Here is a 27,268-nt window from a genome sequence, read left to right on the forward strand (position 1 = left end):
CAATTGGCAAGTCATTGAGATGCAGCTTGATTACAAAGTTCTCCCCAAGGGAAGGGGCTAGGAGATAGGAGATAGGGAACTTGTAATGGTGCATTTTTGGAACTTGTGTAAGGGCAATGACTTGCCTTCCTTACTCCCTCCAATAAAAGTCATCTCAGCGCTTTCTCCTTTAAGACTTTTCTCTTACCATCACTTAGAATCTAAGGCTTCTCTACTGTGTGAAATCTTAGATAAACTACTGAATATTAGCTTTAATGTGTCTCTAGTTTGGTCTCATCCTTCACTGTTACTTTTGCCATTTTAAGTAAAATCTCTTCTTCACCTCTGCCTTTCCTTTGACTGTAATGATACTTTTTTCTGCCCTTCAAGATTTTCCTTACAAAGCCTTCTTTTTCTTTCAGCATACTGCCAGATTGTTTGGAAATAAGAGGTAGACTTCTTTCTAGCCATTTCTCAAATATGCTATGTTATATTTATGAGGAGAAGGATGGGAAGAATTTCCAGGGAAAATATAATTAGAGTCTTAAGGGTTATTAACAGTTCTGAATTTTAAAATAATGTTAATCTGTGAGGTTAGAAATTGTATGACTTGAATTAGGGTTAGAAAAGTTGTGCCATGTACGACATATTCTTATTTCTTTATTTTATTTTTTATTGAAGTATAGTTGATTTACAATGTTGTGTTAATTTCAGGTGTACAGCAAAGTGATTCAGTTATACACACACACATACATACATATATTCTTTTCAGATCATTTTCCCATATAGGTTATTACTAAATATTGAGTATAGTTCCCTGTGCTATACACTAAGCCCTTGTTGTTTATCTATTTTATATATAGTAATGTGTATATATTACTCCCTCCTCTGCCACCTTTCCCCTTTGGTGACCATAAGTTTGTTTTCTCTGTCTGTGAGTCTGTTTCTGTTATGTAAATAAGTTCATTTGTATCATTTTTTTAGATTCCACCTATAAGTGATATCATATGATATTTGTCTTTCTCTGTCTGACCTACTTCACTTAGTATGATAATCTCTAGGTCCATCCGTGTTGCTACAGATGGCATTATTTCATTCTTTTTTATGGCTGAGTAATATTCCGTGTGTGTGTGTGTGTGTGTGTGTGTGTGTGTGTGTGTGCGCACACACACACACACAGGGAAGTTAGGGAAGTTTTTCAGTACTTTCTAAATCTGAAATAATAATACAGTTATTAAGCATATTTCAATCATTCAAATAATTGGTAAATTAAAAGGAAGAGATTTGCAGACTGGCAGCAGAGTGGTGGTTGTTTTGGCAACCATTCAGGATGAAGGATAATGAACAGTGTAGTAGTGTTTGGCTGAAGAAGAAATTAGCATTTGTCTTTCTGAGTGGCTGCCATGGTAAAGTGATATAAAATTGTTCATTTGGTTTCAGAGCCATTGTGACCCCTGGGTGGAAGTTAAATGGGGGCAAATCATTACTCATCCTCAGAATTGTTTTTATAATGAAACCTGATTGGTCTAATATTGGAAAGAGTCACCTCTTACTGGAGAGGAGGAAGCCTTTCCGATCTTGGAGGTTTTAGGCAGAGACCCATGGCCACCTCGCTAGTGACGCAAAGAGTTTTCCCTCATTGGCTGAGAGATGAAGCAAGACAATCTCTGAAGTTCCCCCCAACTCTAAGATTCTACTATAGATGTTAAATATGTGCATTTGTTGTGTGTGTGTTTTTTTTAACCTGACATGAATATTGTGGAAAAAAAATGAACAGGTTGAATATCTACCTGTATTCTTAAAACTGATGGTAGATATGCATCTTGACTTGTCTATGTGACAGTTTTCATACTGGAATTTAATACATGCCATTTTCTACCTTCACTTTTCCTTCTTTTTTTCTTTTCCTTCCATCCCTTCTGCATTCCTTTCCCTTCCCTACCATCCCCTCCTTTGCCATCCTCTTCCTTTCTTTCTCTCCTATACCTTCTCGCCCCTTAATCCATTCATTCCCCTTTCTTCCTTCCCTTTTTTGACTCCTTCTTTCTTTTTATTTAAAATTCCTCATCACTGGACATCCTCCTGAGTCCAACTTGAACAGAATTAAGACTGTTTCCTCTCCTTCCTTTCCACGTTGTTCTTATTATCCAGATTCACCAATTTCAATGGCCACTGGCCTGGGAATTATTACATGGCCATAAACAAAATGGTTTAATGGCACCTCTGCCCCCAAATGACAGATAGAGTTTGAACAAGGCCAACAGTTGTCAACCTAACAGAGCTGTTTATTTTATGTGTAGACTTATTACTGGATTAGATGTCTAAGACTTTACTGGCACTCTGGTGTCACATGTGGATATTTTGCTTCCCTGTAGAAAGTGGAGAAATAATTAAAAATAAAGCTATCCAATTCTTGGATCTTGGTTCATGAGTCTAATAGAATAAAAGACTTTAAAAGATATTGCTTCTATGAGAAAAGGCCTCTGTCTGATTCCCCAGAGTATAAATGTATACTTGCTACATAAGTCAAGTTTATCTCAGCTATTGTGAGTATACTTTGAAACAGGTGATTATGAAAGTAATTAGGATCCAAATAGTTTCAGATATTTAAATTAAGCTCAGAAACATGGAGCACTGTACAGTATATTTCCAAATGACTCTCTCATTTTGCAATGATTAAGGTCATAGACCCACGAAATACTATTGTATTATCGCCACTTCAAATTATTACTTGTAACATTACATTTGTTTCTATTCACATTTTATTTGTAGAAAAAATTATAATTTCAGATAATAGTCATTTGGGATTTTCTACCTATTATTTTACTTTTGCGAAAAGGAACTCATATCGATATCTCTATATATATATATAAAATTATTCAAATTATTCATAGGACAGTAAATGGCATGAATAACAAATTTATTATTATGTTACTTTTCTAGGTGAAGACCCTGAAACAAGAAGAATGAGAACAGTTAAAAACATAGCAGATTTGAGGCAGAATTTAGAAGAGACTATGTCCAGTCTTCGTGGGACCCAGATAAGTCACAGGTCTTCAATTCTGCCTATTTTGGGGCCAATAAAGAAAAAATTACAATTAAGCATTTAAGTTCTTGTAATGATAAAGAAGGAATTTTAGTTTTCCTTTACTATTTTCTCACTTAAATTTTATAGGACAGTCAACTGGTGACTTCTCAGCCCTACCCAGTGATTTTTTTCTCCTATCCATCTCTTCTTCAATATAATTTCCCATTTAAACTGAATTAGCTACTAAACTACCACCATCACTGCTAAATGGATTTTCACGCCTGCCTCAAATAAAAACGGTGGAAGTTGTAATTAAAATGCATCTGAGGAGAGGTGGTAGATAGTCTTTCAAACATAATTGTAGTTAACTTCCAGAAAAGTTCTGGGAAGGCTACAATGGGTTAAATTAAGGGTTGGTTGAGAATGTGAAACAATATTTTGTTTTATCTAAAATGTAATGATGGCATTTCTTTTGAAAGCAAAAAATCTGTGATGAATGCCCCTTCCTACATTTTGATACCTGCAGAGGTGTTTAGAATCTCAAAATGAATGTATAATTTGACTTTCATGAAAATGGACATACTTCTAAGAAATGACTCTCAACTGTAGGCGTTCCTGTCTTCATGCATTCTGGGTCTACGGCCCCAGGTGAACCAGAATATAGTGATTTCTCTATTTTATTTGACAGCACCCTGGAGACAACATTTGACAGCACTGTGACGACGGAAGTGAATGGCAGGACCATACCCAACTTGACAGGTCGACCCACTCCCATGACCTGGAGGTTGGGCCAGGCATGTCCTAGACTTCAGGCTGGAGATGCTCCCTCCCTGGGTGCTGGCTACCCTCGCAGCAGTACCAGTCGTTTCATCCACACAGACCCCTCAAGGTTCATGTACACTACGCCTCTCCGTCGAGCTGCTGTCTCTCGGCTGGGAAACATGTCACAGATTGACATGAGTGAGAAAGCGAGCAGTGACCTGGACATGTCTTCTGAAGTCGATGTTGGTGGATATATGAGTGATGGTGATATCCTTGGGAAAAGTCTCAGAGCTGATGACATCAACAGTGGGTAAGTGGCCCTGGGTCCCGGTCTCTAACAGAATTGTGTAAAGAGAGGTGGTCTACTACAATGCAGTAGCTGTAGGAAGGGGGTATAGGTTAGTTAATAAAGTCATTAGAAAATGTGAGAAATCTAAGGTTATGTGGGGGTATTTCAGCCTTCTCTTCTAATCGTCCATAAACAGTAAAATGTCCAAAATTTCTATAAAGTCTTTTCATTATAATCCATTAACTTTTTCTATTGTTAGTTCAGAGAAATACATGTGCCCTGTGTTTTTCAGAGTGATTTTCACATGCTTCTTAAATAACAGATTTTGTAGTGAAGGACGTGGGAAGGAGACAGGAGGAGTTTTGCTGAGCTGCTTGATTTTTTTTTGGCTTGTCAAAGCTGCCTGTAACTGCTTTGAGGAACACAGATTTTCTAGCATTCTTCAATTATACACCTCCAATCTAACTTGAGAGAAAATCATTTTAGATCTGAAGATTTCAATCTATTTATTCTCTTTTAATGGCATCAGATTTTTTGATGTTAACCCCTGTTTTCCTTCTGTTTTCTATTACATTCCAAAAAAGAGTTGTGATTATAAATTCTCAAAAGCATTTTGGCAATTTGGAATATTTAGTTCAAACTGAGGATGAGCCCCAGTGGAGGAAACAGGATATTCTATTAAAACTACTTCTAGGGCTTCCCTGATGACGCAGTGGTTGAGCGTCCGCCTGCCGATGCAGGGGACACAGGTTCGTGCCCCGGTCCGGGAAGATCCCACATGCCGCGGAGCGGCTGGGCCCGTGAGCCATGGCCGCTGGGCCTGTGCGTCCGGAGCCTGTGCTCCGCAACGGGAGAGGCCACAACAATGAGAAGCCCGTGTACTGCAAAAAAAAACCACTTCTATTAATAACTAGTTGACACGTTGAAAATTTATTACCTACTTCACTCTTTTTAAGTGCTTTAAGGACATTAATTCATTTAACCCCTTCCCCACCACCAATCCTTATGAGGTAAGTATTTTTATACCTGTTTTACAGATAAGGAAACTGATCCCACTTGGCCCCAACTGTATTAAAGCTAAGCAAAGACTAGACTTGCATTAGGACTCAGATACATCTGACTTCAAAACCTAGGCTCTATAATAAAAGGAAAAGCTTCCCAACTAACTTTATCTATATTTTTCATGTGAGTCCAGGGTTTTACCTCTTCTTTGTCCTTATGCATCTGAGAGGACTGGTCTCAGAAATCATTCTTCTGTACAAGTAACCTTTCCTGACTTCAGTCATGAAAAGCTTGTTTGAATGGGAACAAGACCTTAAAAAGTACAAAAGAGCTTTTGATCAGACTTAACATCTCTGCTTTGATATCCTGATACCCACCAGTTCATTGCTGGTGGCCACCTTCTCTGAGTTTCTAAAGGTCTAGAATTAGGGAGACAGGTTATTGTTAATTAGGGTAGGAAGCAGTTGAGTTGCCGCTGGAGTTGGAGTGTCTAAATTAAGTCTCTTTCTACCATTTGCTATCTGCCAACTCCTTGAGAGCTTAATGTATCCAAATTCCTTTCCGTAATAAGGACAAAATTGCAAAATCTTCATGAAATCGTTAGGAATGAAGAAAATAACCCACAAAACTGTACTTAGCATAAAGCCTGTCACAATATGTGTTCAGTAAATTATCATCATCACAATTACATTTTTTATCATTAACCTAATAATCATAGGATATGATCTTATATAGGAGATAGTAGAAATTGTGAGAGGTGTGAAGAATCCTGGGAAAAGAATAGAGAAGAGAGATCATGAGCTGAATTATGTATGTATGTATGTATGTATGTGTTCAAAAACATTTGTTGCATTCTTCCTATGTGCCAAGCAACGTTCTAGGCACTGTGTATTCAGTGGTGAACAATATAGACACAGTACTGGCCCACGTATACTCACATGTTAGTGTTTTTATATTTTTATAGTTACTCATTTATTGAATAAATGGGTAGTAATATGTGTACATATGTATGTACGTGTGTATGTATATACATTCTTAGATAAGGGGTTTTTGAAAGTCATTTTTTTAAAAACTGAGTTCTGCTTATAGTGGTATATTTTACCAGCATACCTATAGTCGGGAGCATTTTGTATTTTCCAGGACTCTAGCGGTATTAGGCAACTAACTTCTGTAACAGAAATCTCAAAATCTCAGTAACTTAACACAAAGAAGTTAATTCCTCCTTCACATAAAACCCCTCCTGGTGTTTCTGATCATCAGTTGGGGACTAAGATGGATGGTAGGTAACTCTGCTATTATCCAACCAGACTGCCGACATCACCCTGGGTGTTGATTTCAGCAGACAGATGACAAAAGAGAGGAAGAACCATGGTGTAAGAATATTTCATATGTACCAGGTCAGGAAGTGGGGGTTATAACTTCTACCCACATTTCCTTACCCAGAACTTCTGCAGCCGCATCTCACTAACAGCAAGGCCAGGAACCAATGTTCATCTTTGTGCCCAGGAGGAAGAGGAAATTGATTTGATGAGAGCTGCCTAGTCTCTGCAGAAGTAGTGAGAAATTTTTAAGATACTGGTATATTCTTTGTACTTCCTACTCGTTTCCTGCCTCACTGGAAACCTGATTCTCATGTCTGTTCTCCAGTTTTGTTCTCTGTTGGCCTTTCAGAGGAGGTCTTGAGTAGTCCCACAAATGAGTCCATGTAAGAACACATTAGTGGTCTGCATGCTTTGTGTTGAGTCATTCATACTCAGTGTCTAAAGTAGAAGAAGAAGAAAAAAAAAAACAACTAAGTAAAAATAACACAAATCCTATTTGAAAACTTCCTCTGATGATGTTCACCTGCTTGGCCTTATCCATGTTCTCTTTCCCATGGTAGATTACAGGACACTGAAATTTAAAGAATGACTCAGAGTCCTGTCCCCTGGATGGAGCGTGACTACACGTGGTCAGCAGACAGTGTCACTGGTCTCAGCTCAAGGGTGACTGGGGTGTTATGGGGAGGACACCCAGGATGTGTGTACTTCCTCATTGCTCACCGGCGTATGTGGTGTACCATTGTCAACATCAGCAGGATGCAGCCCGATTTGTCAGCCTAAAGTTAAAAGACAGGAAGATATCCCAGGGGAATTTTAATTTGATGTTTTCTTTAAGAAAAAAAGGGCATAGAAAGGTCTGTGCTACAATTCATGAAAAAAATTGAATCACACAGTTAACTGTCTGTTCCCAATTTTTTAAAGTATGTTTTAGTGATTAAAGGGACAAAAAAGGCTCAAAAGACAAAGCAACGAATGAAGATGTTTAATCTTGGATTTTTTTCTCATGCAAGAAGGAATATCATGAAGTAAGTGGGAAAGGAGTTTCTTTTTTTTCATGTACTTCAGGTAGAACTCAGAAAATTAGTTAATCGGCATTCTGAGAATTCGAGATTTCTTGAAGCATGCAAAGGCTTATCTCTTTCTTCTCTTCTAAAAATTACTTTAAACACTTGGGGATGTGAATCTGCCAGTAATTAGGAAATAGTCAGAGGAAGGCCTCTTACTTATAATGAATCTCTTTGAAAAAGTCTCCACGTGTAGAGCAAAAAATGGAACACCCTGGAAAACTGGGGGAAAAGTTACATATTTTACTTGGGTGGAAATTGAAGTTATCTGCATGTGTCACAGTGATAAATAGTTGGGCCAAGAATATAACCTAAAATCCTGCTTTAAATGGCCCAAACGCAAAGTAATTTAATTCTGGAGAATGACATTTTTTAAAAGGGAGGTGGATACTTTAATGCTGCTTTAATCCCCTGATCCTCCCACAATTCTCCTTTAGGAAACTTTGTGATGACTGAAGCATGCAAGATATTGGGAAGGGCAGGGTTACTTGAATTGGGTTAAAAGGATGTACATGGGAAACCACATATTCCTAATCACAATGCTTCTATTCATTTCATATTCAAGATATGAGAGTTGGGCTTCCCTGGTGGCGCAGTGGTTGAGAGTCCGCCTGCCAATGCAGGGGACACGGGTTCATACTCCAGTCCGGGAAGATCCCATATGCCGCGGAGCGGCTGGGCCCGTGAGCCATGGCCGCTGAGCCTGCGCGTCCGGAGCCGGTGCTCTGCAACAGGAGAGGCCACAACAGTGAGAGGCCCGCATATCGGGGAAAAAAAAAAAAAAGATATGAGAGTTATTTTTAGTGAATGTAGAAATTCTAATGGAAAAAATAGCCAGTAACGTTAGTCAACACTTATATAGCACTTATGATGTGCTAGGTAATGCTCTATGCATTTTACATATACTAACTCATTTATATCTCACCATAACTGTAAGAGATAAGCATATCATTACTATCTCCATTTTACAGAGGAAACAACTGAGGCATAGATAGGTTAAGTAACTTTAGGTAGAACTCAGAAATTTAATTCATTGGCATTCTGAGATTTCAGACTTCCTTGATGCATGCAGTGGTGGACTTGAACTTAAAAGCAGTCTGGCTCCAGTCTGCACTCTTGACCATCTTGACATACTGACCCCGCGAAGTTGTCTACATGTCTACTTGTCCACATTTCTCTCCTAGGAGTTGATTTTTTACAAACAAACATAACAGAGCTTCACAGCAATCATTCATTATTAGTATAGTTTTCTTAGCTAGCACCTTTGATCAAGGGGACAATCCTTAATATTATCTGTGTTCATGATCTGTGTTCCAGGTGCTGAACTAGAGTTCCTTGGAAGTTAAAAAAACACACACACACATTTTAGATGCCCTGCGTTTTCCTGTCATAACAAATAGCTAATTGTTATATACAGTTTCTGATATGATATTGAATGTAAAAACGGAATTCTAGGAAGATACAGTAGGGGCATAGGTGAATCTTTCCAAATACCCACAAAAATAGACAAAGCAACTAGATAGCAAAACCATGGGAAAAAAACCATGATCGTTGTTAAAAAAAGATGATGACAAGGTATCACCTCAAACCCCAGGTATAAGCAATGAAGGACAAACAGTCAAGAGCCAAAGGAGCAGAATGATATCAGCATCTATGTACGGTAGAAAGAGAAGGTAGTAGTGGGGCATCTGATAACACTGAGAACAGAAGAACCACAAAATAGCTAAGAGAAACTGACTAGAAAACACACAGGGCCTATCTGAAGATAGGCCTGAAGCTGGGAAGGTCTTGACCACTTGACCAGCCAGGGACAGTAAGGGCTGAAGGTCATATCTGAAGGGAGTGGAGCAATCCTGTCCTCATGAATTCATTAAACTCTTCAGCCACAACTCCCTTCCAGGACAGGACCCCACACTGAGGGAAAACGTCCAGGAGTAGAAGCAAATTGAACAGGATGTAGCAATAGAAGTGAAGATAGAGAAAGTCCAGATAAAAGTGGGAGATGGGAACAGAGTCCAAAAATCTCAACAAAGCTAATTGTCACATTCTAAAACACTACACAAAAATAACAGAAGCATTTACAGTGTGAAGTTAGAAAGGTATCTAGATCAAGTTTCTTTTTATCCTGAAGAATTAATTTCACCTAAAAATAAGTAAGAGAAAAATGTCAGGATAAAACCCCACATAAGCCACAGACATATACAAGACATACAACTAATAAAGGATTACTATCAATGGGGAAAGAAAAAAAAACAAAACTAAACATAGAATCCAATAGAAAAAGGAGCAAAAGTCATAAACAGACATTTCACAGACAAAAACGTAAATGGCCTATAACAAAGTAAAAATATGATCAACCTGCTTGGTAATCTGGAACTTGTAAACTAAAGCCAACATGAGAATTCTTATTCATAGACAAGTAGAAGTTTTTTCTGAAAATATTTTGAAAACCCTTTGGCATTGACTAGTAGGGTTTGAATATGTGTATGTATCCCTTTTGACCCAATGATTCCTTTCCTAGCTGTAGACCTTTGACAAGCTCTTGCCTTTGAGCATAAAGAAATGTGCATATATAAACGTTCATGGCAGAGTTGTTAGTAACAGCAAAAAATCTAAAAACAGCTCAAATGTCTGTAATAGTCAAACGGATAAATAAACTAGTGTGCTTGTAAAACAAAGCTGTATAAACTAACATTAAAAATACAATAATACACATCAAGATAGATGATTTGCAAAAACGTAACTTTGAGTGAAGGAAATAAGTCACAAAGAATATATACAATATGGTTCAATTTATATGAAGTTCACATGCATGAGATGCTAAACAGTGTATTTTTAGGAATATATGCCCATGTGGTTAAACCATAAAGAAAAGTAAAGGAATGCTTAACACAAAATCCAGGGCAATAGATATCTCTAGAAGGGAGGTTTAGAAATGTAGGACTGGAAAAACCCTATATGGTCACTGAAGAAACTAGAAATGTTCTCTTTCTGAAGCCAGGTTATGGGTACATGAAAACTGATATTATTTTTTAATTATTATTGAATGTGTACTGTTACATTTTATACTCTTGCAAAAATATGATGTATTTAAATATGAAGCTTTTTTTAAAAAGCATGGAGTTGCTGTGGAGGTAGAGTTGTGTGTATTTATGTTGATTGAGAAAATGGGATTGAATAGCATACAAAAAGAAGATGTTTATAGTTTCTTCTTATTTCAGTGAATTCCAGACATAATTAGAACATAGTGATGTTGATTCACAGGTCTGAACAGACTCCATCCTATAGTAGTTGAGGGTGGTGAGTGACAAGAAGAAAGGCATTTATCTAGATTGTTAACTAGGTGGCTGGTGTGTTTCCCTGTAAGTATCTTAGCATATACAAAAGGAGCATGAGCTTTAGCGGTAAAGGCAGTATATGGTCTGTTTATGCTATATTTGAGGTGGTTATGGGAAATCCACGTATCTGTGCACAGGAAGCAGTTTAATATCTCATTCTGGTGCAGGGCGGAGCACTATGTCCTGGAAATATGAATATGGAAAACACACACCTAAAGAAAATGTGCCAAAGTATGCAAAGTTTTTCTACAACAGAAGGAAGACGAGAGATGGCAGCGGAAGGGAGGAAGAGTTAGAAATGCTTTGGGAGACTATTGCGTTTTTTATGTGAATCATCTTATAACTTATAGAACTTGAACATGGCTAAAATTATCCTAAGACTTTCATAGTTTGAGAGATTTTACTTTCTGTCAGTAACCTTCACAAATTTCCTTTGCAACTTTTTGTTTGTACCAATCATCCTGTGACTATTACCTCTTAAACTCATCTTAGCTTATGGTTTAGAAGTTTAGATATAACATTATTAGGAAATCTTTTTTTAAAATTTTACATGATTCTTTCAAAATGATCTAACATTTATATTTCCTGGATTGTAGCAAAGCCTCCTAGAGGAACTATGGAACGCATGTTCTTTTAGATTTTTAAATTCTTCAGAAAAGCTGAAAAGAAGGAAGAATTTTCAAGAAAAAAATTTTAATGAGAAATTTGCTTTACTCGTGTGATGCCCATATATAATTTTTCAAATAACAAACTCACAGTTCTGTTATGAAAATGCCCTACCAACATTCCAATGCGACAGTGTCTGTAAACAGAGGAAATAGACACTGATGACTATTTTTGGTTCAATTAATACCTGTTGTAAACCGATTTGATATTACCTGGAAAATCCCAGGGTCAAAGGAAAATGAGTATCTTGAAATGCTTCCTAAAAACGTTGGGTTTTTTTCTTAATTCATTGCAATTTTAAAGCTTTTTCTTTGGAAAATTAGTTCTCAAAGCATTTAACCTTTGTCTATAGAACTTACTCTTCTGTAAGCATTGAATAATTGAAAGGTTATGTTTCTAATAGAAGTCATCTTCCATCTTATTTCTTGTTTACATGCATCGCCATCATGGGTAAAGTGCTGAGATCTGCTGTCATGGTTTCTTCCTGCAGTACGGAGGCCTTTTAAATTCAGCTGAACAAATGTTTAATATATTTGCTGTTTAATATATTTGTTTAATATATTTAATATATATGTTTGCAAATATATTTGCAAACGATATACAAAACACTTTACTAAACACTTTTAGGGATACACCAATGAATAAGACCAATAAGATGTAAAACTTCACATGTATATATACATTGTTTTAACTTCCTCCTGAGGTTAAGTTAAGGATCAAGCATGTTGATAGTTTTTTAAAAAAGGAGTATCTCACTTATCTGGAGAGAAAATTTCTATCATCCCCAAACTTTTAAAACACAGTTTCAGGGCTTCCCTAGTGGCGCAGTGGTTAAGAATCCACCTGCCAATGCAGGGGACATGGGTTCGAGCCCTGGTCCAGAAAGATCCCACATGCCGCAGAGCAACTAAGCCTGTGCGCCACAACTACTGAGCCTGTGCTCTAGAGCCCACGGGCCACAACTACTGACGCCCATGCGCCTAGAGCCTGTGCTCTGCAACAAGAGAAGCCACCGCAATGAAAAGCCTGCACACTGCAACAAATAGCAGCTCCCGCTCGCAGCAACTAGAGAAAGCCCGTGCACAGCAACGAAGACCCAACACAGCCAAAAATAAAATAAATAAAATAGAAAAATTAAAGGAAAAAAATTTCAAAAGGAGAATGAATGAGAAAAATATTTTTCACTAAACACTTTACCAGGAATTTCATATACTCCACCTTAAGGAAAGAAGCAGTAAAACTATTTAGAATTGGTTGAGAACTATGTGGAAAATCTCAGTAAGATAAGAAATTGGAAGTAAGAGTAAACAATAGAACACTGACAGCATCAATATGTCAGCTGACAAATTAAAAGGTATGAAGGACAAATACCCTTTAATCTTTAATTGTCTCATTTAGTATCACTGTATATGGTATAGGAAATTGATGCTCATAATCATGAATTAGTTATCAAAAAAAGTTGTCATATCTAGTATTCCCTGTTTAAAAGAGTATGTCAGTCTTCAGCACATTTTGGAACCAAAGTACTCTTTTTATTGTTTTAATTTTGGTGGGACTAAATTCTTTGGTTATCAGGAAAATTAACCAGGTAGAGTACCTTATGAGGATAATACAGCATGACTTTGTTTAGTGTATAAAATTCATATATTTCCTTTTAAACATATGTTGGGAGAGACTTTGTGAATAACAAGTCGCTATTATTTATAGGGTTCTCATATTAAGAGCTTTATGTATTTCTCCTTTAATTACCATAATATCTATCTTCAGTAAATTTTATTCTTCCCATTTTGAGGCAGAAATTGAGGCACAGTTTAAGAAATGTAAGGTCCTTCAACTAATAAGGACAGAATTTACTAATCATGTAAGCAATTAGCCGACTTCATAATTGTAGTTTTAACGATTTGGTCGATCTTTAATATGGTCATGATTAAATGTTTTATTCCAAATAGTGAAATTAACTCGAATTTGTTTAAGCAAATTGGGGATCTTATTATAAGGAAGCAAGGATATCTCCCAGAACCCCAGGAGAAGTTGTGAAGCTGAAACCACATGGCCAACTGTGCTTTTTGTGCACCTGTGTCATTCTTTCTACTTTGCTGATCAGCTTTCTCTGTGCCTCTTTGCATCTGGTGAAGATAAATACCCAAAGCTCCTGGGTTTTCATTATCATAAACTCTTTCCACATAGAAAGACTGATGAGCTATCTGTTAATCCCATTTCTCAAGAAAGAAACATTTGATTAGCCCCACATGGGGTAGGAGATTTAACACCTGTTCTAATCCCCCATTGCCAAGGAAGGATTATCTAGCAGTAACATGACTATGGGAGTTTACCAGCCCTGTGTGAAGATGGTGGTCCTGTGATAGCAAGGAAGTAGTTCTCAGAGACAGGAAACGGGCAGGCATCGTGGTCCTTCGGTTCAGACAGCAGTGCATGGTGGTTAAGATCATGGTTTCTGAAGCTGACTTTCTAGATTTATTCTCAATTCTGCTGGGACTGGTTGAGTGACCTTGTGTAAGTCCTTAACCATTTCGTGCTTACTTATTTTCTTTATCACTAATGTGGGGATAATAATGTTATTACATGTAAACTATATAGAACGGTTCCTGACAACATCTTAAACATTTAATACATCTTAGTAATTATTTTATGATAGTGGTCAATTGCTGTATATATTTTATTTATCAAATAAATTAATTTTAAGATTACTCCTGTGACCTTCAATGCTTCAAAGATAATGTTTACAAAATGAAATAATCATGCTCTTATTTTGCTAAGAGTTACATTATCTCTAAGTCTGTTCAAAATATTGATAACAAAGGGGAGAAAAAAGAAGGTGTTATAATAGGCTAGTTACTTGTTACAGTAAGGAAGATTAATTTCCTAATAAACTTGAAAAGATTTTCTAATACTTCCTGATGAGTAGAATATTCATATAGAAAAACTATAATATAGCATATTTGCATAATTATTAAAAATTTTGCACACTGTTAAGTTAAATTATACAACTGAGGTCAATTAATTTTCTGTTGACTAATTAGACATTTATTTTCAGGTACATGACAGATGGAGGGCTCAACCTGTATACTAGGAGTCTGAACCGATTACCAGACACAGCGACTTCCAGGGATGTCATCCAGAGAGGGGTTCATGATGCTACAGTGGATGCAGACAGGTAATGTCATCAGCATATTTGATGGTGAGGAATGCATAAAGCAATTTTATAAATGAGATCCTAGGAGTTTTACAGTATTAAACCAAAGGACTTTTTATTTTGATATAATAATTATTTTGGAACATTTGAAAACTAAGGTGCTTTTGCTTACAAGACTTTTAGCTCTGTACACTAAAAGAAATTGCATTGCTGTTGAGAACATTTAACAAATTTCAGGTTACATGGTGGCAAATTTTAATATCTGCAAAAGCAAAATTATAAACATAGACTTCTGTTCCTTACTTGGAAAGAATCCTGGCTGATAAATTCCTTTCAATTCAGATGCTCTCAGATGCTCTCAGATCTACCTGGCTAATGACATAAAGATTAAAACATAATTCTAATTATCAGGTAAAATAAGCTTGATGCTTTTCTTGAGGGGTTTCTTCAAAGCATACAACTCTTGCTTTAAGCTAATATCTTTCTTATTTCAAATTGCTTACAGGTTTGTGTGTTTCATATACTTGTTATTATTTTGCTGGGAATTGTTTTGCCAATTTTATCAGAATCACTGCTGTTTGACAATACTGTCTTTGTGAAATAATGTTGTAAGACATATTTCTGACCTGATTTTGCCCCCTCTTCACTCAGAATTTTTAATTTCTTAAGCACAAAGGGATTGCCTATTTCCAGAGCTACTGTATATCAATACCTAGAGTAGTTCTTTAATTCAACATTTATGAAGGGGACGAAAGGGTAAGACCTAATGTATCCACATTCTGAAATAAGAACTGTGTACAATTCATGGTGCATTTTAATATAGCCAACTCCAAAGGCTAGACAATGAATTCTGATATTTGTCGTCAATTCCTCCTTACCTCAAATGCTGTTGATGTTTTAACTCCTGTTGGCCAGCTCCCATCCTGTATATACACTAGTCTCCTAGGTTGTACACAAGGTGTCTGTGTGAAGCATGTGGTTACAAAAGGCTTATGAAAAATTTTGCTCAGTCCACCCCCCACCTGAACTATTCTTCAACTGTTTTCCCTCACTGACTCTCACTAACTTCAAACACGATGGACTTCTGCTTCCACATTGATGCTTCCTCTGCCTAGAATGCCCTTTTCTACATTCCTTGCATTATTGCCTCCATCATATTTCTGTTTCAGCTTAATGTTACCTTCTTAGCGAAGTGTTTCCAGAGTAGCTAAGGTACATTTCATTTCCAGTCACTTTCTTTCCCATATCTTATATTATTTTCTTCAATGTACACCTCACTCCTAATTATTGTTTACATGTTTATTTTGTGGCTCCCCCATTACAGTGTAAGCTCAGGAATGCAAACTTTTCATCATATTTACGATACACTGAGATTTTAACAAGTGCTTGTGGAGTGAATGAACAAAGGAATGAATATAGGCTATATATTCATATAGGCTAGTGGTAGCATCCAGTTGGCTAAAGAGACAAATAAGACTGGGAAAAGAGACAAGATACTGCAAGGATATTATGTAAGAGAGGGAATGAGTTATGTGGGAAAATGAGAAGGAGTGATTAGAGGGAAAGAAATCCAAAGTGTGGGCCACATTTTGAAACTAATGACCAACTCATTGTTAGCTGACAGTGGAAAACGTTAAAGGAGAGGAAAAAAATCTGTTGATCTTTGGGAAATAAGATTTGTGATAGCAGAAGATAGGAATCAATACAAAGGTGACTTATTTTGGAGGCATTTGGGATAACCAGCTCTCCAGGCTTCAGATTGGAGCCTGGATGAGGAACTCAGACCAATGGAAAAACCCAGGTATTCAACTAATAAATTGGGACCAGCAAAAGCCATAGTTCTTAAAGTGTGGTACCTGGATCAACAGCATCAGCATCACTTGGGAACTTGTTAGAAATGCAAATTATCAGCTCCATCTAAGACTCGCTGAACCTGGGGTCCAGCAATCTGAGCTTTAACCAGGTGATTCATATATACACCAAAACTAATGAAACACTATCTTAAAATGAACAAATAGACGCCAGGCCTATGAAAACGTAAACATTTAACATAGACATGTAAACATAAAAAATAACATTTGAAATTTTTTACTTCATTAGCTGTGCTTTGTCAAGTGAAAGAGACTATCAAAATAACAATGGCATTCATCTTTAAATTAGATCAAATAATGATGTGTTGCACCTGAAATAAATTGTCTCCGATTCAGATTTTGAGAATTATGTAGAAGGTTTTTGAAAGAATTATGTAGTTTGAGGAATACAAAAACGCTTTGGTCACTTTTATATATTAAACAGCAATAGGGTTATAGTGAAAACGCTACTATAGGAGTTTTAGGATTTTCTCTTTTATTATAGCTAAATCTCAAGCTCTTTTAAAATTGTATATTCAGAAAGTGATTCAAGATGTTATTGTTTTAAAATGCATAATCTTAGATGTTAAAGTTGTGAAAGTCCTGTTAATTTATAAAGGATAACGTTTCATAAAATTTTCTTAATTCTGATATCCATTCCAAGTAGGATTGACAGGAATGGCTAAAGGTACTGAGAAGTCCTGCAGTTTAAAATAAAACCTGCTTAACTTTATTTAATTCATTGTTCCTTATGTTTTTTTCATCGATTCCCCCACCTTTTTCTCTATAATGATAATCTGTTCCTATAATATTTTAAGAAATGCTTATTTAGCCTAATGCTCTCATTTAGTGGATATAAAAGAGTGAGGAGTTAGGTCTGTTACTCCTGTACTTCTAGTTTCCCAGCTACCTTAGTCAAGGTTTTTTAAAAAAATAATAATAATAATATAAAATGTATTAGTGATTGGTTCATTTTAGCAAATCGGTAAATAATAGGGCTTACGATAGTTCACTGATAAGAAAGCTTAAATGCAAAAAAAAATCAGCAGTGTTTTCATATTTCTTAGATATTCTCTCTAAAAGGTATATCAGGGAAAAATGCACTTATATAATGGCAAAGTACCCAGCTGGCTAGTATGGCAATGGATTTGAATTGTTCGTGCTGCTGTAGTGAAGGTTATACGCTCCCCTTTGATCAGCTTCTGGAGAAAATGTGATGGGCAATAGAGAATAGCTGAATTCCTCTTCTCAGCGGATTGAAATGGCCCCAAAGAAAAGAGGAGGGCTTCCAGCAGACAACTGTATTACTCAAAGACATTGCATTTCCTTTACTTTCCATATCAATCCAACGCCAACCCCATTTCCTTATTAGCCTGACTAAGAAAAGATTACAGAATGGAACGAATCCTTGTAGACATGTCGCAGGCTCTCTGGGAACTTCACAAATAAATTCATAACAGACAGAATGTGTGGACTTTATCCATTTGGCTCTGGTTATAATCAGGTCAGCCCTAATTCACATACACTTATACAGTTTCGTTGAGCTATTTTTAAAAGGTAATTTTGAGGAGAGGGTAGGAGATAATTGTTGTTTTGATTTTCATTAATTCCTATTACTGTCTTTCCACTGGCTTCTGTACTAGCAGTAACAATATTTAGTTAATAAATACATAATTTACTCCTAAGTGCCTAACATCATAATGGCACGTTGGGTAAAAGTAAAACAAAATAATAAAGGTAAAAGGCCCTGAGTTTAACGGTCAGAGAGAATAATGGAAACGAAAAATAAAGTGATAATAAAATTGACCAAGTCATAATAGATTTGTATACAAAGTGCCTTAGAAGCACCAAAGGAAAATAATTATTTTCGACTTGGGAGTATAAGAAAACACTTCCAAAAGCAGTAGGATTTAAATGAGGCCATAAATAAAGCTTAAGACTTTTTGACATACAGCCTGGGAGGAATCAGAAGGAATAGGGGAGTGAGAGCATAGAGGCATAGTAGAGTTTGGTTTAAGGAGTTGTTAAAGAAATCCAGAGGCTGACGGGAGTTGAAGCAGTGAAAAACAGATTTTGTTAGGAACTATTATTGCAGTAGGGGGAAAATGACCTCAGTACAGAGACGGGGTTGGTTCTGAGTGCAGCAAGAAAAAGTGGGGGTTTATAGCCAACAAGCGGAATGAAGGGGGTTAGGGAAAGAAATTTACTGAAAGGAGATACGAGGATAGAGGGAGTCTTGCTAAACCCAGTCAGCAGGATTCTTGCTAAAGTATAGACCAGGTTGATTAGGTACCGAGGGTGGAGGATGAGATGGTTGACCAGATATCGAAGGTGATCAGCTGTCAAGGGTAGAGAATTCTTTCTGAATAGTGTTAGCAGGATTTGTAATAAAACTAGGCTATGCATGCCCAGCAAGGGGCCAAGGTCAAGGCGGAGTTGAGAAGCGACCTCAGAGGACTCTGAATAAAGTTCTGTCATGGAGAGAGTCTTTGTCAGAGCCATCAGTAATGTGATTTTGCTAGTGTCCTGGGGATGTGGGTAGGAGTGGACAAGAGACAATGGATCCAGATGGCTGTTCTAGAGTGTTTGGATCTGTTGGTGATAAGAAGCTATTTTACTTATTTTAATTAGTTTTTTTAAAGTGAGAACACATTATAATCATTATATTTTAAAAAGAACTCTCACACGACAAATATTGAAGAGAATGATGTAAACTTAGGTAGACTGCTTAGGAAGTGACTGTAAATGTCCAGGTGAAGGAAGATCAACACTGAACTGAAGAACAAAAGCGGGGCATCATTTCGAGAGGAACTTGGGTTTGGTCCGTATGTAGTACTCTGCTCAGACTGCCATAACAAAGTACCACAGACTGGGGTGGCTTAAACAATAGATATTTGTATTCTCACAGTTCTGGAAGCTACAAGTCCATGATTACAGTGCTGGAAAATTCATCTTCTTATGAGGGCATTTTTCTGGCTTGCAGGCAGCCACCTTCTCACTGTGTCCTCACATGGCCTTTTCTCTGTGCTCTCTTGCAGTGAAAGACAGAGATCTTTAGTGCCTGTTTCTCTTCTGATAAAGACTCCAGTTGTATTGGACTAGCCTCCTCCCACCATTATGACCTTATTTAACCTTAATTACATACCTAAAGGCACACTCTCCAATATAGACACATTGGAGATTAGGACTGTACCATATGAATTTGGTGATGATGGGGGATGAAGGGACGGGCATAATTCAGTCCATAAAACTGTGTAACTCCCAGGTGGTTTTATCCTTGGAGATATAGGTTCAGTCTCTCTATAAGTGCTGGATTAAAGTAGTGAATATATGTATTATGCATATCATAAGCCCAAACCCTACAGGGATCAAGAACATCACATGAAATGAGTGAAGCAGAAGAGACATGGTAAACATGACCAGTCCAAGTGGGCATCTACCCTCAACTGTAGAGGTCGCTGCCTGTGGAAATGCAAAAATGTAGAAAGGAGGGCTGAGGATTGCAAACCGTTTGATTTTTTTAATTTAATTTTTATTTTATATTGGGGTACAGTTGATTTACAGTGTTGTGTTAGTTTCAGGTGTACAGCTAAGTGATTCAGTTATACATATATCCATTCTTTTTCAGATTCTTTTCCCATATAGATTATTACAAAATATTGAGTAGAGTTCCCTGTGCTATGCAGTAGGTCCTTGTTGGTGATCTATTTTACATGTAGTGGTGTGTATATGTTAATCCCAGACTCCTCATTTATCTCCCCCCCCCACATTTCCCCTTTGATAACCGTAAAGTGCAGCCAAGAGTCTAGACTTTTTTGAGAACTCTCCCAATTTTTAAGTATTGGTAACTGTCTTAGCACATCTGTGAGATCAGTAGATAAAGGTACACATTTTTTTCAAGTTAAAGATACACATTTTTTTCAATGTCAGATAATCTAGGAAATCACAGAGAAGCTTATACAAAGCAAGAAACCATGAACATTCTCACGTATGGTCATGTAAACTTCCTAGGTCCATTAAATTTTCCCAAAGAGATACGCTGGTGGTGATACCTGCTGTACAGAATGAGAATGCTGCCACTCTTGAGAAGCCTGCCCGGCAGGTGCAGGGAATTGTGGCAAAACTAGCTGAGCACGTTTCTAAGTTTTTAATACAAGATAGGACCAATCTCATGTCTGTATCCCAGCCACAGCATCACTCTGGAGGCTGTGAGGCCTGTTATGGCAGCAACTATAGTTAATTTTGTTTAAAACACTCTGAGGACCAACACTGTGCAGGCTAAAAGCTCATTGGGATCGATGATGCAGAGAGAGAAAACAAGCCTTGAGAATGAACCCTTGACATTTAACAAGGGAATAAGGGAAGAGCAGTCATTGAAGAAGGCAGAGAAATCAGCTGTAACACAAAGGTGAGGACAGATAGGGTTCACTGGTACTTTTAAGGTAGAGAGAAGAGAGAATAGGCACTAATGTCAAATTCCATGGGGAGGTTAAGTTAGGTGAAGAGAGTTTATGCCAAAAAATAAAATAAAATAATATGAAGTTTAACATTTGGGAGGTAAAGTTTCCTGGATGATTTAAGCACGCTGTAAGTCATTGCCTGAGTTACTAGAGTAGCATGGTCATAGAAGTCAAAGTTCGGTTGTGCACATGATTTATCCAGGTGGCCATTAACTCATGACAGAATGAGTCTCAAAAGAGAGGGAGACAAAACTCCAGGTACCAGTCTTTATTGAATACTGACAAATTCCTCAAATTGTAATAATAGATTTCACCAGGTCTATTCTGGATTGTCTATTACATTGCTATCTGAAGTATATTCTTAAGTATAGTGATTGCTCATTTCAATTATAAACAAATCAATTTAACTATTCATATTTTTACTGATTTTTTGCATGTTTATTCATGACTTTTTGAAAATATAAAAGCATAATATATCATAGAGATTATTTTTGTCTTGTATTAAATGACAGATTGATTTCATTTATGATACTATAATCGAGAAACTAAAATCACAGCTGATGAACGAGTTTACAAAAGGCATTAAGGATTATCATATTACATGTCTCTAGATTGTCAGTCATTATAACTTACTATATCGAGGGAGGTCTAGTTCCAAGCATCTAGTCATAATGAAGCCCCTACTGGAAGACGAAATCTTTTCTCTTAGGTTTAGTGGTTGGTGGCCTGTGAATTACTCTGACAGAAAAACAAGAGACAAATTTTTATACACATATGTATGCAGGAGATCACAGAAAGATGTGATTTAAGGGGAGACGGTTAGAAATTGGGACATCTTCATAGGGAAAAGGGGGCAGGGAGAAGGACACCTTTTGGAAAACAAATAACTTTTAGGAAAGATAAATGGGGCCATAGAAGAAGAGATGGGAGATATGATAGTTTTGTGACAGTGTCACAAAACTATTTAGGCAATTTCTTATTTGGTGCCATTTGCCTCTGGTGCTAGGAGTCAATCCTGTCTGGTGTGAAACTCCCAGGGAGGAGATTTATGACAGTTGAATTCTTTTGGGAGACACTTTCAGGCAGACAAGGGGAGTTTAGGAAGAAAGAAAAAGCTCTTTGCAGTGGTATATTTTGGATCCCTTCACCCTAAATCTACAGTTTTCATCAATGTGTAGAAAATTGCACAGCCTCTACAAAAAGACTCGTGGAAAATTCTCATAAAATCAGGTGGGGAGTCATTTCTAAAGGCAGGAGGCCTTTGGTATTTTCATGACTTCTGCAAACAGAAGTGAAGGTAACTGAGATTTCTCCTAAGCCACCAAGCAGATATCTCCAGAGTCTGGATTCATGATGCTTGTCACTAGTTTATGTACACTCTAATAATTCCTTCTATTCTGTGTTGATTTATTCCCGCATAATCACAGAATCAGTATATTCCCATATCTGAAGTATTTTCTTCATTAGCTTACTGGCTTTCCATAGTAACTAAAAGCAAACACAAAAAAGATTAATAGGCTGAGATTAAAGTAGATAAAATAAATATAATTATTTCATTTTATAATTAAATGGCCTGCCATTTTGGCCCTCCTTTCTTTAAGTAGGGAGAGACCAATGCAAAACACTGGAGAAGTAGAAAACGTTTTATTTGCCCCCCTCAACTTTCCTTTGGTACCTTGCTCATGTTTGCAGGCTTATGCACTGGTGCTAAGCTTCTCTCCTGTGTCCTGATTCTCAGCATTACCTGACCTCATTGTGAATAATCTTACAAACTTCCAATACTTTTAAGTAATACCCCTCATAGAATTACTTCACACTGTACACATGTGAACACATTGTGTACACAATGTGTGCATGTGTATTGAGACCCTGCTCTCTGCCAAATTCTGTGCTCAAGCCTTGGGGACCTGGTACTCAAAAGTCTTACATTAGAAGGGCTTTTTAGGCTTGATTAATTTAAAATAGGGATTAATGAAGCCTAAAAAGCCATTGAGATTCAAAGGATACTTAGTCAGTACAACTAGCCCAGGTTGTAGATATTTTTGATTGGGATACCTTTTAGTATCTTTTAAAACATACATACAGGTGGCTGTAAGTTTTAGCACCCTTTATAAGACTGCCCCTGATATTAAACTTGGCCATGGCTAAATTTTACCATTACAGAATACATCTCCCAATAGAGGAGCTGGTCCCCAGTACTCTTATTTATGGAGTAGTTTTACATTATCTCCTTCCCAAACAAGTTGCTAATGAATCTTATGAAGATGGTGATGATGATGTTGAGGACAAGGAGGAGTCATGGCTGTTACAGTAGAAATAGCCACAGTATCTATCTGTATTGAGGATCTAGTAGTGCAACCAACATATACCATACGAGTTAAGTACGTTATTATATTTTACCTTTACAGCAGCCCTGTGAAGTGGACTTTATTATTGCCGTTTTATAAGTGAGGCAGACAGTCCTTTGATCAAATAACTTGCCTATAGATACTTTGTTAATAAATGGTAATGGTTGGATTTGAATCCAGTTTCTGCACTCTTACTGTTATTCATAACATTTTAATATGGATAAGGGTTTTATCATGCCTGGATAACATATTTTGATTTTTAAAATTATTTCAGTTGTCCCTTTCTGGCTAAACATACCTGTAAAATATGAATAGATCTTTCTTATTCAACTTCGTAAATGTCGGTAATTTCCTTCAGCATGTAATCATTTTCTATTTCTACTGCAGATTGTCAATAAATGTAAAGTCACAATTGACAGAACAATATTTTCACATGCATTAGAGCTTCTAAAAGGCTGGCTAGTTTGTTCATCAGTAACGCAATTTAGCAGTGTTTTGTTCTTTTATACATGTAAATCTATCCTAATCTTGAAATCTAATGTCTTTTGAAATATCTGTTTCTAACAGGCTCAAGGAAATAATAGAAAAATGGAAAGGGGAGAAATATGATTCATCTTATATACAGAAAAATACTAATAAAAGTGTACTTATATGAAGGGAAAAACAATGTGGACCTTTTATATTACGTGATTTTTTTGTCCTACAAAGAACAATAAAATGGGAGAGGTTTTTGTCAATGAACTTAATTGTTTAATTTGATTTAAGAGTTGCATCTATACATGAAACAGTTTTTTCCCCCCTTCAAAAGCTATGGATGAATTCTTTTTTTATAGGCTAACTAATGGTGTGAGACATTCAACTTGGGATCATTCAACTGAGGGCTTCCGGCTGGCAGCTGATAAATTCTGCACCTTCCTCATTCCAGCTGTTTGAGTGGGTGGCATGGACATATTTATTAGAGTCATATGTGCTCCATTTATATTCTTTCTTCTTGCTTGACTTAATTTGTGTTTGAAACGGTTAAAGTTATCTGCAGTGAGCTGTATTTTTTTCTTTTTTTAAGCATCAACAGAGCTTCCATATGTTTTTTTAGATAAGTTGCAAATGAAAGTGTTTTCATTACAAATGAGTGCTTATTCTCTGAATTAGTTATTTTGTTATTATAAAGCTTTTCTCTGATTATTGAGGAAAATTCACAGAATAAGTAAAAGTATAAAGAAGAATCTAAAAATAATTCCTAATCCTCCCATCCCCAGAACAACAAAGAATATTGCTTTGATGTATTTCCTCCCAGTCTTGCTCATCCACTCTGTTTGCACAGTTTGGGTTATACCATCTATATGATAGATTATCCTGCTTTTTCTTTACCTACTGATGTAATGATCACTACCCCATAATATTAAACGTTTTTTAAAAATATGACTTTTAATGATTGCATGCTCTTCAATCACATGGGATACATTTTATCTAAGGAGTTTGTGTAATCAACCATAAAATTTTTAAGACATACATCAAATTTCGGATTTTATTGGCAAGGCCATTAGGAGAAACTTATCTGATTGTCTGTCTCTATGTATTTTTTCTTAAAAGGTAAACACCTCACATATGCACGTGTGCATATTTGTATATATGTGTGTGTATGTATATACACAGGTGCATCTGGAATTTAATTTTATTTCTCCAAGTAAATCTCATTCCTTAAGATTAAGTTTTATAATTTACTTCAGATTTTTAAAATTTCAAGTGTATATTTAGGGCTTTGTAAACTCTTAGAATTCATGAGTTTGATATAATTTTAAAATACTTTGTCAGCCAGGTCTTCTTACAAAATACGTGGTAAACAATATTGACTGAAACTGTGTTTCTTCTTCTTCAAACACAAGCAAATATCCAAAGGGGCTTTATTTCTTAACAGAACAAAACCCTGTCACTTGTTTCTCTAACAATATAATCTATTCTGATCCCAGACAGTTTGTACAAGGCACATCCACTTGATAACCCAAATATTTACTAGATAAAAATAAAAATAATTATAATAATAGTGCCTTTATTGAGTGTCTCATTAGTGCCAGACATATTTCATTTTTTCATCTTTGGAGATGTTAATATACTTCTTTCAGTCACTAATAGAACAAGAAGACACTCCCCCCCAAAAAATCAATATATAGAAGATTAGACCCATACAATAAGAGTTGACCTTACGTACATGTATAGAACACCAGAACCAAGAATAGTAGAATTCATTCTTTTCAAGTACACATTGGATATTTACAAAAAAGATGTGTTGGGCCATGAAGTAAGACCCCACGAATTTCAAAGAACTGAAATACTGTAGATATGTTCTTTGACCACAGTGCTTTAAGCTAGAAATCATTAACAAAAAAGATAGACAATCTCTGTATGTTTGAAAATTAGAAAATGTACTTCTTAATACCTTTTGGGTAAAAGAAGAAATCACAATGGAAATTAGAAAATACTTTGTTCTGAATGATAATGAGAACACTACATATTAGAATTTGTGGGATATAGCTTAAAATCATGTTTAGAGGGAAATTTATAGCCTTAAATACTTATAAAACAAACAAGAAAGGCTGAAAATCAATGAGCTAAGCTTACAAGAAGTTAGGAATTCTCCAGTTCAAGGAGTTAGGAAAAGAAAAGCAAATTAAACCCAAAGAAATAAGAAAATATACATAAACGCAGAAACCAATGAAATAGTTTTTAATACTTCACATGCATTAACTAATTTAATCCTCATAACAACCTTCTGTATTTGGAACTGTAATTGTCATCTCTTTGCAAATGAAGCATCCATAGCACAGAGATTAATCATTTGCTTCAGTTCACACCATTAGTAAATAGCAGAGCTGGATTTAAATCCAGGTGAAGCAAAACAAGTGGATTATAAAAACAACATTCGTAATTATATATATTTTTTAATTTTTAAATCTTTTGCAGCTTTAGTTTTGACTAAGTAATTTGATTGTCCTCTGTCCTTGTCTAAGCTGGTTTGACTGGCTGTTGGCTAGAACAGGTTGATCATAGTAAAAACCAATAGAAATTCTGCCCAAATTCCATTTAACTACTACATTTTGAGACTATGTCGGCGTAGTTGATTTTTAAGATTCAGATATCATACCAGCTCTGCTGCTACTGAAACTCTCCAAATATTTTAGTGAAAAGATTTTTAAAACACATAAAGCCACAATGGTCAGAGTACAGTTGGCCCTCTGAATCCACAGGTTCCCCATCTGGGACCATTTTATATAACAGAGTTGAGCATCCTTGGATTTTAGTAGGGTGGGTTGGGGCTCCTGAAACCAATCCCCCTGCAGATACCAAGGGACAACTGTACAGAAGGCAGCAATAGCAGGAAAGCTGGGAAAATGGCAAGACAGAGGAAGAATGGTGATTGATTTAACAGCCCTGTGAAAGCACGGAGCGTGCCAAGGGTGAAGGCAAGAAGCAATGCAATTTATACCATGGGGACCCCAAAAGGCTTGGGAATTTTAGGATTAATTACCTTGGGATTTAGGGATGAGTATGAGGTAAAAATAGGAGGAACTGGGTTAAAAGGTTTTTAAGAAGCAGTCAGATCCCCAGATCCCCAACCCAACTGTGAATAACTGGGCACCTGCCCCTTTTCTATCTTAGCAAAAGACTGGAGATTACTTTCTGGGGGGGAGAAAAGAAATAGAATTTGTGTGGGACACAGAGGAGGACTGACCACAGGTAATTAAATGAAGTTTTCATAATAAACATGGAGATTCCCAGCTTTTCCTCCAGTTTAGACCCTAAGTCTAAATTTAGGCAACCAGGTATGAGTCCATCTAACAAGGACCATCATTTACCTTCTACTTTCCCCATGTACCTTCCATGTGCTTACTGGTTACAAATTCTTAAATCACTATAGGCAGTATACATTTGGAAAAAATATGGTATTGTGATATAGAAGTTAGCATAAATAGTTATTAAAAAGGGTTTTGAAGTTTAGATTCCTGTCTTC

General features: G+C 36.5%; 1 protein-coding gene across 4 annotated transcripts in view; it reads left to right on the forward strand.

Annotated features, from left to right (window-relative positions):
- NAV3 (neuron navigator 3) overlaps positions 1–27,268 on the forward strand; it is an 832,636-nt gene that overhangs the window by 674,416 nt on the left and 130,952 nt on the right. For all 4 annotated transcript variants that reach the window (XM_067009787.1, XM_067009786.1, XM_067009785.1 and 1 more), the window contains 3 exons: positions 2,923–3,031; positions 3,696–4,079; positions 14,506–14,625. In XM_067009787.1, coding sequence (XP_066865888.1) covers positions 2,923–3,031; positions 3,696–4,079; positions 14,506–14,625 — 613 coding nt within the window. The remainder of the gene's footprint in view (positions 1–2,922; positions 3,032–3,695; positions 4,080–14,505; positions 14,626–27,268) is intronic.

Source organism: Kogia breviceps, chromosome 12 (genome assembly GCF_026419965.1).
Source record: "Kogia breviceps isolate mKogBre1 chromosome 12, mKogBre1 haplotype 1, whole genome shotgun sequence".
NCBI classification, from domain to species: Eukaryota; Metazoa; Chordata; class Mammalia; order Artiodactyla; family Physeteridae; genus Kogia; species Kogia breviceps.